Source organism: Rhinoraja longicauda, chromosome 4 (genome assembly GCF_053455715.1).
Source record: "Rhinoraja longicauda isolate Sanriku21f chromosome 4, sRhiLon1.1, whole genome shotgun sequence".
Taxonomy (NCBI): Eukaryota; Metazoa; Chordata; class Chondrichthyes; order Rajiformes; family Arhynchobatidae; genus Rhinoraja; species Rhinoraja longicauda.
Window position 1 is genome coordinate 78,390,803 of NC_135956.1, and position 18,538 is coordinate 78,409,340.

Genomic DNA, 18,538 nt, shown 5'->3' on the forward strand with positions numbered 1-18,538 from the left:
TGTTCATGTTTTAAGTGCCTTTAAAATTACAATCTGATATTAGGCTACAACATGACAACAGGATTTAGCAGTAACCTCTTATCTAATTTGCTACAAGTTAACTGGATTGGAAGAATAATGTAATCACATAACAGAGTTTTAGTAACATTGTACCTCATGGCTATCGTCTGTCGATATTCACTTCATATCATTGAATTGCATATTTCAAAAAAAATGTTTGCACAATCTCATGTTTGCCAATAGAGAGTAAAAATAAATATTTTAAAACAAGATCACTGTGTGAAATTTCTACAAGCAAAGTACATTTCAGTGAATGCAAGAAAAATATGTTCTATTTTGGAATTACCGAAGTATCACATTCCGGGACATATACTGCTTCTTATAAACTAGGCACATGCTCGATAAATTGCCTTTATTCCTAATTTTCTCCTGTGTTGTGTGCATGTTCTGCAGTTCTGCAAGAATTAATATGACATTTATATGAGTAAGTTGCCTTTGGAGAAAATGGGCTCTGTGTGAGGTCAGGACAGGGATGAACATCGCTGACAAGATTATAAACTCCATTTGGACAGTCTGCCATTAATAAAATCCAGAATCAACACAGGATTTGGGTGGATCTGCAACATATCAATATCGACTTCCAAGCTTTTCGAGATTATTCAGGAGACTAATGTATATTTTGCACACTCAGAAGCCAAACTGCAAAAACCATGAAATAGTACATAAAACATAAAGCAGCACAACTCAAACTTGGTTACATAAAACAGGGTTGCATGCAGAGTAAATTTAAATGTGTAGCTATATTTGAATAATTTCAGGTTATTTACCACTGATTTGATCCACAATGAGAAAGCAATATAAAAGTTAGGAAATAAAATTTAACATAAACTAAAATGACGACAAATGAATTAAAACAAAAGTTCATTGTGGATGGGAAGACCCCATTCATAAATTCCTCTCCACATGTCAAGCCATTTTAGTGACGATGACACCAGTGTATAAAGCTAAATTATAATGATGTTTGGTGGCCCTGGAATAAAATAGAAACATTGGTTTTGTTTAGTTTAGTTTAGAGATACAGCGCGGAAACAGGTCCTTCGGTCCACAGAGTCCACACCAACCATCGATCCCCGCACATTAATACTATGTGGAGGTTGGAGATAGTTGAATGCTGAAAGGTAAATTGTGCAGAAAAAACATGTTGGGGCAAGAATCAGGTCAATGTTAAAGCTTGGCTGTAGACAACAGCAGCAAGGTAGGGTGCAAGCAGTAAGGAAGTTGGAGTAGACAGATAACTGGAGGAAGATGGACTCCTCTTATTCTCTGAAAGTGGCGACGAAAACAGGAAGTTAATGCTAAAGCAGCTGTTATTTTTTTGGTACTGGTCATCTCACTGTTCAAAGTCTGTCATGTCTGTGTCAGATACATACAGTGGAGTTATGTGGAATTGGTGAGAAAGTACGCTATTTATGTCCATTATACCATTTATGTGCCATTTCTCTACCCATTTCTGTAAGCTGATCTATATCCCGCCGAATATTTTGATAGCTTTTCTCACAGTTTGTGACCCCAGCAATCTTGGTGTCATCTGCAAATTTACTAACCAATAGACAATAGGTGCAGGAGTAGGCCATTCAGCCCTTTGAGCCAGCACCGCCATTCAATGTGGTCATGGCTGATCACTCTCAATCAGTACCCCGTTCCTGCCTTCTCCCCATACCCCCTCACTCCGCTATCCTTAAGAGCTCTATCCAGCTCTCTCTTGAAAGCATCCAACGAACTGGCCTCCACTGCCTTCTGAGGCAGAGAATTCCACACCTTCACCACTCTCTGATTGAAAAAGTTCTTCCTCATCTCTGTTCTAAATGGCCTACCCCTTATTCTTATTCTTACCAACCCATCTATGTTTGTGTCCAAGTCATTTCTACGTATTACAAACAGCAGAGTTCCCAGCATGGATCTCTGCATAATTCCACTGGTCACAGATGTCCAGCCTGAATATTGTTCTTTCGCCACAACCCTCTGCCTTCTAACAGTCAGCCAGTTCTGAATCCAAATGACCAAATCACTGTTAATCCCATGCATCCTAATCTTCTGGATCTGCCTCCCATGGGGGACTTTGTAAGGTTTTGGGGAGTATTGAATAACAGAGGGATCTCGGAGTGCAAGTCCAAAGATCCTTGAAGTTCACAGCATGGTTAAGAATATATGGGAATGCTGGCTTGCATTAGTCGAGGCATTGAATACAAGAGCTAGGTTTGGTTCCAACTTTATAAAACATTGGTCAAAAATCAGCTGAAGTATGGGGTGGGAGCTGCTTTACGTCCTTGTCGTCCACCCTGGGTAGTTCTACGGAACTGGCAAAATCAGAGGAGGATAAAACTAAAGGGCATAGATTTCAGAGTAAGTGGTAAGAGTTGCAGATGGCATCTGAAGGAACCTTTCCCACCAGAGTGTTGTGCGTACCTGGTATGCACATCCAGAGAGAAAAGTGGTTGCACTGCCGCTGACAGTATTTAAAAAGGTGTCCAGCTGAGAACTTAAATTACCTGGGGATAGAAAGATATGGATCAAAGTGATGAAGATGGGATTAGTGTGAACCAAATGACCAGATTCCATGCTGTGTGACTCTGATAATATGGGCACTCATTGAGTATGGTACAGGCCCTTCAGCCCAATTCAACCATGCCGACCAAGATGCCTCATCTACAGTGCCCTCCATTATGTTTGTGACAAAGACTCATCATTTATTTATTTGCCTCTGTACCCCATAATTTGAGATTTGTAATAGAAAAAAATCACGTGGTTAAAGTGCATATTGTCAGATTTTTATAAGGGCCATTTTGTATACATTTTGGTTTCACCATGTAGAAATTACAGCAGTGTTTACACATAGTCCCCCCATTTCAGAAATGACAGCAGTGTTTATACATAGTCGCCCTTAGTTCTCGGCGGTCCCCCCATGCCTAGTCCTCCTTTGCTCTCCCTCTCAGCAATTCTGTTCCTTTTAATTGTTAATTTTGGATGACCTCTTTTACTTGGATGGATATAATCCCTGAAACTAGCTGCATAAAACTGCATGCAGATACATTAAATATTGTTCACACATTGAAATTGAATATAGTAATTAAAACATATATATTTAGTATCCAATATCAACTATCAATGCTATTGCAGTTTAAGCTTCCTACTTTGATTTTTACTCAATAGATGTAAAACTACTAAGCAGTTAAATGTAAATTGAAAGACAGAAAAGTTGCTGTTCTCTTTCAACTAAAATGTAATTGCAACGCCATCCTACAAAGTGCTGTTGTTGTCCGGTTCATTAGAGAGAGTGAATGAACAAGGAAGGATTTGTTTCTGTTTACATTGCGTGCTCTTCAAAGCAAGAGCCCACTTGCTTCCAGTCTTCTTGAATTGCTGTCTTTTGGCTTTGACATAGTGAGAATGTTCATCTTGGTCATGGTCTTCTCCCTCAGAAGGGATTCCCAGTTTCTGAACGATGAGCAGCAGCAGCTCATGCTGTTTCTGCATTGCTATAGAAACGTCCTTCATCCTGCAGGTTTAACAAGTGGAAAGGAATAAGCACGGCAGAAAATTGTGTAAAGAGACAAAATCTGAATTATTTAAAAATAATTACAGACCTATACTTCTGTTTCTCCATTTGTAATTCAAGCTTCTTCAAATCAGTTGCCTGATTGTTCATTTCAGAGCACTTTTCAGAGTTTTGCGAATCTGTGAAACTCTGGAACATAGCCTGCAATAACAACAGTGAGTTTGATCGATGGATTTTCTTTGCCTTCCCTGGTTCAGCAACTGCATTGATAGCAAGGTCGCATTCCCACTTGATCTGAGAGTCATTAAGCATTTCAGTTGAGGAACACACAAAATGCTGGAGTCACTCAGCGGTACAAGCAGCATCTCTGGATAGAGTGAACAGGTCACACCCACCATTGAAAAAGTCTCAGCAGGTCAATATCGATATTGGACATGTACCACATTTTGAGGGAAGCAAAAGGGGACTTTGATTTTTGGTCACATTATGCTGAATGTTGGATTGTGGCAAATGGCATTGCAGATGAGAAGAAGAGAGAAGGCAAAATATATTCCTCACTATTTTTGGACCCTACATATTTCAAACTTATCAAGAAAAAAATAACTGCATTAAAGAAATTGATAGTGTTGTTTTGTGCAGAGCTTAATGAAACACTCAAAAGGTTGCAAACCAAGCCAATTCTCATTTGCCAGTGATTTACACACTCAAAACCAATGTGCAGGACGTTAATGGCACCCAGATCAGAACAGTTTTACTTTTTTCCATCTTTGAAATAACAGAGAGAGCAATATGTGCTTGTTCATCTGTATGCATCCATCTTAATTTTTCTCCCTCCCATTGACTCCTTGTGGTTATTAACTGTTGGTAAGTCAACACTATTGAAAGCCAACACAATTAATGAATAACTCAGTATACTACAGTAATATCTCACTATGGTGTAGCCATCGAGATTAATTTCTCAGGCAGTCCCTTAGGATTGAGGACCATTGGCTTAGAAAAAAACAATTTGATGGTTTTGGTTCTGTGTAACTAACAGTATGATGATCCGATATTCAGATCATTTACTGCTTAGTGGAATATAAAATCCAGTAAATTTTTTTTTAAACTTTTTTCTTTCCTAGTTAGTTCAAACAGAGGGAATTCAATGGTCAGAAACTTGAATGACTTTCTAAATGATTGAGAAATGTATTCCTCGAGATGAACATCAATGATGCAGCAATGATGATTAAAATTCTTGCATTTTCAAAATCAGAAGTAAATCCATTTAGGTACCATTACACTACACCCTCACTTATTTGTCCTGCCAAGTGCAGTTATCACCAACTTTGTAGCCATTATTTTGCTTACTTACATTTATCACACCAGATTTTCGCTTGTTCGGATATACTGTTGTTTTATTTTCATCAACTTTATTAAGGAACCAAAAGGGGAGCTTCTTCTCTAGACTGGTATGAAGAAAAATCTGGAGCAATAGAATTGATACATTGGAAATGTGTTTAAGATCATTCTGAACTTTTTCCCTTTTCAGAACGGTTGAACATCCTCACTGAACCATGAAGACTAACCTGCATTCCCATTCTCTTTAAGGATGCAGTTCTCTGGACCTCAGCGATATCTCCCACTGCCAAACCAATCTAAATCAGAAAGAAATCTTGTCAGAAAGTATTTACACCAATAAAGTCATATGAGCAGACGCTATCAAAGTCTGCCTTCCAAACATGTGCCTTTAATCAACTCTTCCATTTCTGTTGATATTGGATATGAAATTACAGCTTTGCTTTCTCTTTGTATTTTATATTCCACTAAGCAGTAAATGATCCACTAAACACTAAACTTTTCTTATGCTCCAGGAATTAAAAACAGAAAAAAAACCTAAATGTTAGAGAAACTCAGCGAGTCAGACAGCATCTCTGGAGAACATAGATGGGCGATGTTTATTCATGTCTGAAGAAGGGTTCCGAACTGAAACGTCACTTCGCTACATTCTTCAGAGATGCTGCCTGACCCACTGTGTTACTCCAGCACTTCATCTTTTTTTGTAAAGTAGCATCTGCAGTTCCTTGTTTCAATATCAAAAACTTAGGCCTAGAGTTTGCAGAGTACCATTTTGCATATGTATTCACTCCAGAAAGGGTGTAATTGCTATCACAAACCTCCAGAGATGTACAGGTTTGTAGGTTAATTGGTTTGGTATAAATGTAAATTGTCCCTCGTGTGTGTAGGATGGTGTTAGTGTGTGGGATCGCTGGTCGGTGCGGATTCGGAGGAACGAAGGGCCTGTTTCCGCGCTATATCTCTAAACTAAACTGAACTAAACTAAACAAAACCTAATCCATATTGGTAAGGATTAATTTACTAGTCATTATCACCTATCCATATTTTGCCTGACCCATTGAGTTACTCCAGCAGTTTGTGTCTTTTTTGTAAACCAGCATCTGCGGTTCCTTGTGTCTCGAAGAATATCTACATCCTGTTAGGCAATGCTCTGTGTGAGACAAAGCCTTGCATAATGTTATCCAGTAATTTGGACAAGCCAGAACACCCACACAAAAATGGGTGAGAAGACCTTGACAAACTGGCAAAAAGTACACCCTGGCCTCACAATTTAACAGAAATATCGGGCTTTTAGAATTTCAGAATGCCAACTATCGTAGAGTTTCATCATCTAATAAACATTGGGTGTGTTGGGGGGGGGGGGGGAGAAGGAAATCTGGTTTTCATTTTGCACTTTGAGTCGAATTCCTGAGTCTGTACCCTGAGTTACCAATTTACCAGTGTATGGGATCGGCATTAATATTATCCCCTGAGCAGACAAAAAGTGCAGCAAACAACAGCTTCATGAAGAGGAGCTTGTCTACAGCCCCTCTCTTTTCATCATGTTTCTGATCAAAAAGGCCCTCGCATGGATTAAAAACTATTGCCAGCAAGCTGTGGATCAGCCTGCTGGGATAGAAAGGCAAGGGCAGAAACAGAGTCATGGTGGGGGTGAGAAAGCAGGAGAAGGGAAGTGCAAGGTTAGAACCCACTGGAGCATTTCAGTTTATCCTGGTCCAACAGAAACCTTTAAAGACAACTCTAACTTTGTATTCTGGCCCTAATTCCTGATGCTACCACAGGTGGCCTGGTATGGAAAATACCATTTCTCCCTTGTGCATAATACATTTGAGCACCACAAACAGGACAAAATTATATAATTTGCTCAATATGCATATTTACAAAGGGTCCTGCTAGTTTTCATGATGCTCTGATGCAGGTTTGTCAATCTAAAACATTTATTCCCCTCTCTTTGCAGGCCGACTTCCTGAGTATGTCAAACATCTTATATTTTTGGCAAAAAAACAGTGTTGGAGAAACTCAGTGGGTCTGACTCAGGAGAAAGGCCCCAACTTGAAACACCGTCTGTCCATTCCCTCCACAGATGCTACCTGATGCGCTGAGCACTTTAACACTCAAAATAGCACTTTATTTTTTGCTCAAGACTCCAGCGTCTGCAGCTCCTTACGTCTCTGTCTTATATATTTATTTTGGCATTCTACAAGTTTGCTTATGAACCAGACGGGCATTCATCATCTATCTATTTCCATAGTTCTGTGTTATTACTTTCCTGTAAGTTGAGGTGCAATTTCAGTACAATTTCAACATTCCAGTTCCCCAAAACAATGAATTAAAATGTATTAATCTGTCATTAAAAGCAATGGTGAAAATTGTTAAAACTAAAATACTACTCCAACTACTGCTGAGGGTATGAACATTTCCCGGAAACAGAAATGAAAAAAAAAATGGATTAAAAAAAGAGGATAGATGGAAAATAAAAGTAAAAAATGTATATGGATGCATAGGTTGCAATGAGCCAATAGACTCACTTCATTTGTTCTCACTTCCTTTGTACAAAGATTGCTTGAAGTAAATTTTAACGAAAGTCTGAAAAATATGCAGATGCCAGAAATCTAAATAAAAATTTAGAAATACTGGAAACACTCAGCAGGTCAAGCAGCATTTGTGGAAAGAGAAACAGAGTTAACATTTCAAATCTAATAAATCTTGAATCTGAAACATTATGTATGTTTCTTTGGCCACAAATGGTGCCTGAACTGCTGATGTGTCCAGAATTTTCTATTTTTTAATGAAACAAATTTCAATTACATTAATTAAAACCTTGTTCTATCTCTGTGCAGAATCACAAATGAAAATCACTTTTTAAAATTTGATGAAATAATTACGCTAATTCTGGCAAAACTACTTACCAGTAAATTCATGAGGAGGATTGGTATGAACAGTATAAAACTAATCAGCATGATAAATGTCAGAAACGGGAACGGCATAGTATCTTCATAATACGGGCTGAGAAAGTTATCATTGTAATTAATATCTCCCAACATCATTGCAAGTATCCTCATCAAAGAAAGAAATGGATTTCTGAATGCTATCTGAAAAGATTAAAAGAATCAATAGTATTTTTTGGACTTACATTTCATTACATTTCTGAAATTAATTGGGATGGGTTTAATATTAGGGGAATTATATAAATATTCAGTCTGAAGAAGGGTCCTGACCCAAAACGTCACCTATCCATGTTCTCCTGAGAAGTTGCCTTATCCGTTGAGCTACTCCAGCACTATATGTCTTCTTACATAAATGTCCAAGTTGTTTTGATGTCCAGCAATGACAACTGAGAGTCTAATATTATCTATATACTAAAACTCTTGTTTGTTTGTTCCTGAACTACAGCTAAAATGGTACATGACAGCGCGACAATTTTAGGCCCACCTTACTCACCGTCATCCCTTTGGTGCTAATGGAAGAAGTTTCATTGAAATCGGTGTTATATTTTTAAAGTTATTCACATTTTAAAGTTTAAATCTATCTCCTAGGGAGGGAGGGAGAAGGAGGGAGGATAAAGAGGGTTTAAGGGATTGTGGGGGGGAGGGGAAGGGGAGAGGGGACGGGGGAAGGGGGAGGGGGAGGGGTGGGTGGGTGCTGCACCAATGCAGGAGAGGTTTGGGCCTAACGGGTCCACTTGGTCTAGTGTAATCTATATTTGCCTGATTTCTAGGGAGATACACACAATCTGCAGTTAAAAACAATTGTTTGGCAAATGGTAAAAATGTACATTGTTTCTGACTCGTATAAATTATGGGTTATTTTTGAAAATAATATAAATCAGCATAAACTGTATTCTTGACTGCCAGAAAATGAAATGTAGAAATATAATTTTATTTAGAATTAGAGCTTATAGGTAACACAGATAATAGGAGTTGCTCGTCATTTGAACTTCATGTTGCTTCATGATGTCCAGCCATTAAAAAAACCATTTAACTTTAATTTCTACTAAAAAACATAAAATTCATAAAATGGCACGTAATGCAACTTTTCAGCTAAAAAAAAGTATGCATGCCAAATGCCCATACATTCATGTGTGAAAAAGACTATTATTTCCAACAGTGTAGATCTTGGACTACATGTACAATGTCAGGCCTATCATGAGTATATTCTGCTATTTATAGAAAGGTTAATGAACATAAATACTTTTTACACACGAAGAAAAAATTGTTTTGTTTTGTTTTTTCTATTTTGCTTTTTCCTTACACATCCCAATTCTCTTGGTATTGAATAAAAAAACAATGGTCATAAAAAGTATGACTAAGTTACGAAGAGTTTCATTTAAAACTGCACATTCCTAATTTCATTGAAGACATATTTGCTCCAGTAGTCTTCAACAGCAAATCACAAAAGTCCATGTCACCCTCCACCCCCCTCTCCCCCACCCCCACTCCCCTCTCCCCACCCCCTCCCCCAACTCCCACTCTACCCCCACTCCCTTTCTACCCCAACTCCCCCCCACCCCTCCAGGCCAGGCCAGTGGCAAGGCGAGCGGCGAGGCCAGGCCAGGCCAGCGGTGAGGCGAGGCCAGCGGCGAGGTGAGGCCAGGCCGGCGGCGAGCGGCGAGGCCAGGCCAGCGGCGAACGGCGAGGCCAGGCCAGCGGCAAGGTGAGCGGTGAGGCCAGGCCACGCCAGCTGCGAGTGGCGAGGCCAGGCCAGAGGTCAGCGGCGAGGCGGGGGGCAGGGCGAGAGGTGGAGCGAGGGGCAGGGCGAGTGGCGAGGCATGTGTTTTGTGGAAAAATGTGAGGCAAAATCGGAATGGCAGAATTGAAATAAGAAAGCGGAATCTTTCTGCCAAATTCGGAAGGATTGGGAGGTCTGAAAAGGGCATTATTTCCGCAACATCAGTACAGGTTATCCACTCATTTCTGGGAAATCTCTATTCCTTTTTTTCCATAACGTGAAGCAGCAACATTTGTGCACATATACTTCAGCGGGTCAGGATCTCTGGAGAGGATAGGTACATTGGAACCCTTCCTCAGACTAATTCAGTCAGCTTAGTTGCTCCAGCCCATATTCACCACTTCACACGCTGTTTATTTTAGTTTCGAGATACAGCACGGAAACAGGCCCTTCAGCCCACTGAGTCCGCACCGACCTGCAACAGCCGTGTGAATCGGTGCAAACCAACGGCATCGACGTCTTGTTTTGAACGACACAATGTGCTGGAGTAACTCAGCACACTGAACCAGTCTGAGGAAGGGTCCTGATGTCACCTATCTGTGTTCTCCAGAGGTCCTGACTGGTGCACCTTATTATGAGTCGGGAGTGGAGTCGGAAGCCAAGGCTCTAAACTGCCGGGGAGATGGTGCGAGCCGGGGATGGGTCGGCAGGTCCAACCACGATATCGATACTAAGCGGGTTGTTAAAACAAGGGTTTACTGTATTGTCCTTGCAAAACAGTTAGGAGAGAAGTTTGGGAACATAGTTTATTTTTTCACGACGGAGGGACTGGAAAGAGCACTCACCATTCGCAATGTCATCTGTGGCCACTCAGGGAATTTCAACTGAGCTCTGGTAATTGGGTCCGGAATATCGAGTCAGTTGCCGGAAAATCGGAGTTCAATCTGTACTTCACTAAGAACATGACCAGTCACCTACCTGCTCATATAAAAGAATGTAGAATGCCAACGCAAAAGCAAAGATGAGGAAGACAAATATGCTCATAATATGAATCAAGGTTTGCAGAATCTCTGAAAACATCACCACATAGATCCCACAAATATCGAATCTGAAAGAAACAGGGACAATCACAGAACTTGCACCAAGTCAATTGACATCGTGTATATTCATTGCAATTCATCACGGCATGCCAATATCATTGATACACACAAAATACTGGAGTAACTCAGCGGGATACTTTGTAACGTTGTCACCTTTACACGGTGACTCTTTGCATACCTTGGGTATGTAAAGCAAAGAACATCACTGTTACTTGTCACATGTGACAATAAACTATTCATTTATTCATTCGGAGAAAATGGATATGTGACGTTTCAGGTCGGGATGGTCTCATGTATTGCACAAGTTTAGAGATACAAATACAGAGGTTCAGTGCGGAAACAGGCATTTCGGCCCACCGGGTCCGCACCGACCAACGATCCCCGCACATTAACACTACCCTACACCCATTAGGGACAATTTTCACATTTTTACGCTGTTTACATTTACGTCTTTGGAGTGTGGGAGGAAACCAAAGATCTGGGGGAAAACCCACGCAGGTCATGGGGAGAACGTACAACCTCCATACAGACAGCACCCGTAGTCGGAATCGAACCCGGGTCTCCGGCTGCATTCTCTGTAAGGCAGCAACTCTACCTCATGGATTTCTGAATATGCAGGGAAGTACTGAAATATGACAATAATTTCTACTTTCCTAGTTGGAGAAAGGATCTACTAATAAGCTCTGATATTTTTGCAAAAACGTAAAATAAGCAATACCTTTGAAGATAAAGTAGGAAGTTCACCCACGAAGTATATGCAGAGATCATACCACACTGCCAATGCAGCGGATGAGAGACGTCGAAAACCCAGGGAATCACAAACAGAATGGATGTCACATACATCGCCCCATCCAGAAGATTAGATGAATCATAGAAGTATTGCCATCGCTGTTTATTAAGACAACAAAAAATTTGCTCAGCAGCAATTTTTGAGGTCAAACTTATACTTTATTTTTTACTCAATGAATTACTGTGGGGATTGATCAGTATGGAGTGTTTGCAATCCACCATCCTCTAGATGTGTAACTTTTCCATCGCAGACCAAATGTCAAATGTCTTCTCTTTTCAAATACTTTTTCTTATTTTGTATAATACTGAGACATCTTGGATTATATCCATTTTTTAAAACTTTCTTTTTTTCTATGTTAACACGCTACCCTCAATACTGTGAGCACTTTTAATCTAATCTTGATGTGGCATCTATTAAAATGCTTTTTGGGAAAATACACCATATTCGCTGGTTATCATCTAACAACTTTGCTCCTTGTATTCTCGAAGAACTCTCGCAAATTTGTCAAACGTGGTATCCCTTTTATAAAACTGTCTTGACTTAGTTTGATTGCATTAAGACTTTCTAAATGACAAGCTAATTCTTCATTCACAAAATGTTGGAGTAACTCAGCAGGTCAGGCAGCATCTCAGGAGAGAAGGAATGGATGACGTTTCGGGTCGAGACCCTTCTTCCAGCATTTTGTGAATAAATACCTTCGATTTGTACCAGCATCTGCAGTTATTTTCCTACACTAGCTAATTCTTCATGGATTATAGATTCCAGCGTCTTCCCAATAATAGATGTTGTTAACGGCCTTATAATTTTCTGCTTTTTGAGCAAGAAAGTCATGTTCAAAGTTTTCAATCCTACAATTACTCTCCCAGAACACAATAGGTTTAGAAAAACATCAACCAATGGATCTACTATCACTGCAGCAGCTTCCTTTAAAACCCTTGGATGCAGGTTATGGATTCTGACAACTTGTCTGTCTTTGGTCCTGTTAACGTTTCAGATACTTCATCCCTTAAGACTAAGATTGTTACAAGTTCTTTCCACTTATTTGACAATAATACATCTATTATCCTTGGGGCAAATGTTCTGAAAACTGGTGCAAAGTGTTGTTTTAAATTAACTCTTCATTTTCTTTCCCATTTACCCTCCCCGCAATCATTTTTAAACCACTGGTGCTACCACAGATAATCAACATGGAGAGGTTCTACTTTATTGCATTGTCATAAATTTATAGAGCCATAGAGTTACACTTCATGGAAACAGGCCCTTCAGGCCAACTTGCCCACACCGACCAATATATTCCAACTACATTAATCCCACCTGCCTGTGTTATGCCCATGTACATCTAAACCTGTGCTATCCATGTACCTGTCCAACTGTTTCTTAAATGTTGCAATAGTACCTGCCTCAACTACCTCCTCCGGCAGCTCGTTCCATGCATCCACCACCCTTTGTGTGAAGAAGTTATTCCTCAGATTTCTATTAAAGCCTTCCCCCCTCACCTTAAACCTATGTTCTCGGGTTCTCGATTCCCCTACTGTGGGCAAGGGTCTGCATTGTATGTTATCGTTTCCTAGGTAATTGAACCTGTTAGCCCATTACTGGATATTTTTTAGAGCTTGCTGCACATGCAGACTACTAAAGGATTCATAAATGGAATAGAACACAAAATCATCAGCAAACAGATCATCCCGCATAGAGAAAGTTAGTGAAACATAAAACAATATTTATGATACGATACAATATATGATACGATAAAATATTTATCCCAGGAAGGAAATTGATCTGCCACCAGTCATGAAACACAAAATACATGAAATACGAAATTAAAGTGATGAGTGGAACGGATTGGGGATGTGCAAAGATTGGGGAGGGGAGGGGTGTCGGTCTACCACACGACAGAAGGGGGAAGAGTTGTACAGTTTGATAGCCACAGGGAAGAAGGATCTCCTGTGGAGTTCTGCACTGCATCTTGGTGCAACTAGTCTGTTGCTGAAGGTACAACTCAGGTTGATAGTGTATTATGGAGGGGGTGAGCTTTATTGTCCAAGATGCTCCACAGTTTAAGGAGCATCCTCCCCTCCAAGGAACACCTCCCATGAATCCAACTGTGCCCGCAGGATGGAGCCAGCCTTCCTGATGAGTTTGTTAATCCTATTGGCGCCCGCAGCCTTCGCCCTGCTGCCCCAGCACACGACAGCGAAGAAAATCCACAGCAGCCTTTCTTGGTGTCTGGTTTCTATTAAAATTACTTTATATTTTGTGCACAGCTTACCTGTTGTATTATTTGGAAACCCTCTTTGCATATACCAAAGATGCACATGGCAAATACAATTAGTGTGCATATTTTGTGGAATGAAAGGCCCTGTGGAAGGAAGAATAGATTGAAATAGGCAACTATTCAATCCTGTCAATATCCGATCTAACACAAGTAAAACATCAAATTAATTCCACTTTGGGTACAAACTTTGCATAAAGTTGGAAATGAAAAGATTTAGCTACCACCTGTTTATGTCAGGATCATGTACTATTTTGAAGAATTCTAACTGCCTCCAGAGGAGACACAGAAGAACAGAATGAGTTCCATACAAAATTGAGCTGAGAAACCCAGAGGCCCTGTTAAGATACCGCTTCACAATGACTTGGGGAAGCCCACTGCAGTAATGTTGCATATGATCAGTAGAGATATTGCCCTTTTCTATATGTGGCTCCACACCCTGGATTTGGTTTGTGTCCAGCCGAGGCAACCAAGTAGAATTGAATCTCAGTGTCTCAGTTAATTGTTTGAACAAGGTTTCGAGAAACCTGGGGCTAAGTTATTAGATACATTCATTCATTATCCATGGACCTTCTGCATTTTTCAGAGATAGGCTCACTTTCAAACAAAACAGATTTAGAGAGGTAATGCAAAGTGGTTACGTTTGATGATGATACGAAACCAGGAGGAGCTATTCAATGAAGGTGGCAACGAAGAAAGTACGAAAGGAGATTGGAAAATATTCATGAGAGTCCAATTGCGTGATATTATTGTGTCATCAAAATCTGGAAAAAGTGAGGTAAAGGACTAATTCCCATCTTGAAGCTGAGAACAGCTATACTGTGCACAGACCTGATTTTCCTTCTCAAGCACCACCAGTCCCTCCGTAGCGTTGAAGGCATTCTGTGTACCATTGATGAAAGCAAAGGGTCGTGAAACAATAACGATGTATGTTATTGGTAGTAGTAGTAATGAAAAGAGAGCCATGTTAAAAACATGTGCTCCCAGTCCGTAGGCTCGCCTACAAAATAGAAATACATTAAATTAACATATAGACAGAATCATCGTACCCCTCCCATATAGATATTCTCTTCCTGTGATAATCAGATAGTACATTTTCGTTAGTGAATGAAAAATTAAGTAGTGATGCTTGCAGATTGTTATGTAATTAATCATTACTTGTAATTTAAAAAGAACATTCAGGTTTAATTGATGCTGATGTCATCAATAGATTAATATGTACCTCAGACTAAGTGTGCTGGATCTTTCTGGGTGGGATATTGGTCTGTTTATATGTTAATAACCGATCTCCTCCAGGTGGCGCCGTCAGCGATGGCAGCTTCGCCAACAGTCTGTCTGTCTTTTCGTCCTTTTTGGTATTTTTAGTGTGTCTTAAAAAGTCTGTGTTAATGTTCTCTCATTTGTTTTATGTGGGGCGTGGGGGTGGGGGTGGGGGAGGGGGATCGGCAGTTGGGGTAATTTTTTATTCAGTCTCTTACCTTGCCGGAGATGCGATTGTTTTCCTGATCATTTCCCTGGTCGCCCTGCGGCCTAACATCATGGAACTGGCGGCCTTGCTCGAGACTGACTTTGAGCCCCACCGCGGGGCCGTGGACTTACCATCGGAGCCTGCGATCCCTTGCCTGGGATTGACGCTCCAACCGCGGCCTGCCGATTTCAACATCGAGGAGTTTGCAATCACGGGTAGAGACTGATGTCAGGGAGCTCCATAGTCGCAAAAGGTTTGACTAGCCCCGATCCGGGGCCCGATCAATCGGCGTGGGGGAGCTAAGATCCCCCCGAAGGGGGAGCATGATCTCCTCGACACGGAGGGCTCGACCGCCAGCTACGGGAGCCAAGATTGTCTCGCCAACGGAAGGCTCAAGGCCCCCGACCACGGGAGAACAAAGAAGGGAATTGAACTTTTTTTTTGCCTTCCGTCACAGTGAGGAATGTGGAGGAGTCACTGTGGTGGATGGTTATGTTAAAATGTATTTTGCGTGTCTTGTTGCTTTTTATTGGTATGACTGTGTGGCAAATCAAATTCCCCGTTTGTTGCAAAACATACTTAAAGACGTACAGGTATGTAGGTTAATTGGCTGGGTAAATGTAAAAATTGTCCCTAGTGGGTGTAGGATAGTGTTGGTGTACGGGGATCGCTGGGCGGCACGGACTTGGAGGGCCGAAAAGGCCTGTTTCCGGCTGTATATATATGATATGATATGATACTTGGCTAATAAAGTATGATAATGATTATGATTCATAATGTCGAGAAGAGGCACAAATCTAACAGCTACAAATCTCCGAAACATACTGGCATTTGTGTACCATTTTATAGTTTGCTTTACATAGACATCACCTTACTCTTATCCTCACATTTTTTCTAAGTTGCGGGACATTCATATGCACTTTCCAGTAAACCTGCCTACAGTAAATTCTTAGGCCCCCTCGGTCATGGCTGACCATGGGTGATGCATCCTAGTTGGCCGCTTTCTCCACACCTTGGCTAGAGCAGCGTCGCTTGTGGCTGAAGAGACCAATGCGGAGTGACAGTCTCTGTCGCAAAGGTCATATTTGCATGTGGTCTCCGGTCTGTTGAAGTTGCTGCGCTCCTTTCTGCGTGCCCGCTTGTCTGCCGCTGCGTTCATCAGTTTCTCTTCCACCATTTTGAGATGTTGGTTCACGGTACCTCTCCACCTTGTACGGTCAGCTGCAAGGCTCTCCCAGGACTCCACATCGATGTCAAGCGCTTTCAAATCTCTCTTACAGCCATCCTTGTAATATAACTGGGGGCAGCCGATGGTTCTCCTCCCAGATGTCAGCTCTCCATAGAGGATGTCTTTTGGAATACGGCCATCCTCCATGTGGTGGACATGGCCCAGCCACCGCAGCCTGCACTGCCTGAGTAGAGTGTACATACTCGGAAGGCCAGCGCGAGACAGAATCTTGGCGTTGGACACTGTCTTGCCAGGATATACCCAGGATACGGCGGATGCTTCTAAAGTGGAAGGTGTTGAATCTTCTCTCCAGTCTGGCATATGTAGTCCATGTCTCACTGCTGTACAGCAGCGTGCTGTTGACACAGGTGTTGTAGACTGCTATCTTTGTCTTCACTGTCAGTTTTGGATTGGTCCACACTCGAGTTGTGAGGCGAGCGAGAGTTGTATCTGCCTTCCCGATCCTCTGTGTCCAAGGAGAGGATGTCGGTGATGGTGGAGCCGAGGTACGTCAACTGAGGGACGGCATCGAGTTCGTAGTCGTTGATGGTGATGACAGGCGGTGCCTCTGTATCCTGCCCCAAGACATTTGTCTTCTTCAGACTGATGGTCAACCCGACGTCCTTGCAAGCCCGATAGAAGCGGTCCATCAGTGACTAGTCCTGCTGGGTGTGGGACACAACTGCTGCGTCATCGGCGAACAACATGTCTCTGATGAGAGCCTCACGTACTTTTGTCTTGGCTCTGAAGCGGGCGAGGTTGAAGAACCTGCCGTCTGATCTAGTACGCAGGTAAATCCCTTCTGTTGCGGTGCTGAAGGCATGTTTCAGGAGCAGAGCGAAGAAAATCCCAAAGTTTGTGGGAGCAAGGACGCAGCCTTGTTTGACGCCACTGCGGATGTTGAAGGGCTCCGAGAAACGGCCATTGAACTGCACTGTCCCCTTCGTGTTGATGTGAAAGGATTCTATCATGCTCTGCAGTTTTGGTGGGCAGTCGATCTTTGGGAGTGCCTTGAATAGGCCATCTCTGCTGACGAAGTCGAATGCCTTGGTGAGGTCAATGAAAGCAATATATAGGGGCATCCGCTGTTCTCTGCACCTCTCCAGTGGCTGGCAATTAACAGTGTAAACCTTTTATTAAAGCAATGTGGCCATTAATACTGTAGCATTCAATATTTCTGGCTCAGAATTAGAATGATTCAATCTGTGGAGTCACTATCCTTCTGACAAATTATTGTTAGGAATTTCAAAAAGGATCAACTTCAATTTTTTACATTTATATCCCGCTTTTCCTTTCAGGTCCATTTTCTTCCTCTTTAAATCTTATCCTGTAACTAATTTAAGTCTCATGCATTGAATTCACGCTTTGCCATTCTTTAAATTATTTCACAAGATCCCACTGGTTAATGAGATACACAGTCAATCTTTTCAGTGCCTTGAGGTTCCAGATGTCTTCACATACAGTATTATAAGCTTGAATCCCCAATGAGCTACAGCTAAGAGCTTTATAAAACAAATTAGCTAACAGAGCCTTCTGGTGATATCTGGGTCTAAGTGGACACGTTTTAACAAGGCAAGGCATTTACTGCAGTATTAAAGAGTGAAATTATTTGGATAATGGCGCTCTGATTCTACACAGCACTTGATAAACAAAACTACAAGGAATAGGAGCAGGAAAATGCCTCCTGACCCTTCAAGCCTACGCCGGCATTCAACACGATCATGGCTGAACTGCCCAGCCAAAACTCCTCGCTGTGCCAGATCCAAAAGATTACCTCCCTCCTCTTTACATATCTTTAATTATTAAGCCTCCACAATACTCTGTGGTCGAGAATTCAAGACATTCACCACCCACTGCAAGAAAACATTTTGAAGTACCTCAGTATTAAATGAAACGCCTCATCAACAACCCACCACCCCACCCCATATTATAACTATGTTCCCTCTTTTGAGAATTTTCCTATAGTGTGCAACTCGTAAATGACATGTTGGCAATGAAAGCCATGTTGTCATGTCCAGACTCAATAATCCAGTTCCTGGACCTCTTTGGATGATCACTGCAGCCTCCAGTGTTGTGAGTGTTTAGATTTGGGGTGATCTGTCATATTGGACACAATTTTGC

General features: G+C 41.5%; 1 protein-coding gene across 1 annotated transcript in view; it reads right to left on the bottom strand.

Moving 5' to 3' along the window:
- Positions 1-3,293: 3,293 nt before the first annotated feature.
- The window catches only part of LOC144593215 (transient receptor potential cation channel subfamily A member 1-like), an 87,251-nt gene continuing 72,006 nt past the window's right edge, over positions 3,294-18,538 (bottom strand). The window contains exons 19-27 of the mRNA XM_078398715.1: positions 14,553-14,721; positions 13,719-13,808; positions 11,378-11,547; positions 10,538-10,667; positions 7,801-7,983; positions 5,122-5,190; positions 4,908-5,018; positions 3,645-3,757; positions 3,294-3,556 (exon numbers count right to left, since the gene is read on the bottom strand). Of these exons, the coding sequence (XP_078254841.1) occupies positions 3,298-3,556; positions 3,645-3,757; positions 4,908-5,018; positions 5,122-5,190; positions 7,801-7,983; positions 10,538-10,667; positions 11,378-11,547; positions 13,719-13,808; positions 14,553-14,721 (1,294 nt within the window). The 3' untranslated portion in view covers positions 3,294-3,297. The remainder of the gene's footprint in view (positions 3,557-3,644; positions 3,758-4,907; positions 5,019-5,121; positions 5,191-7,800; positions 7,984-10,537; positions 10,668-11,377; positions 11,548-13,718; positions 13,809-14,552; positions 14,722-18,538) is intronic.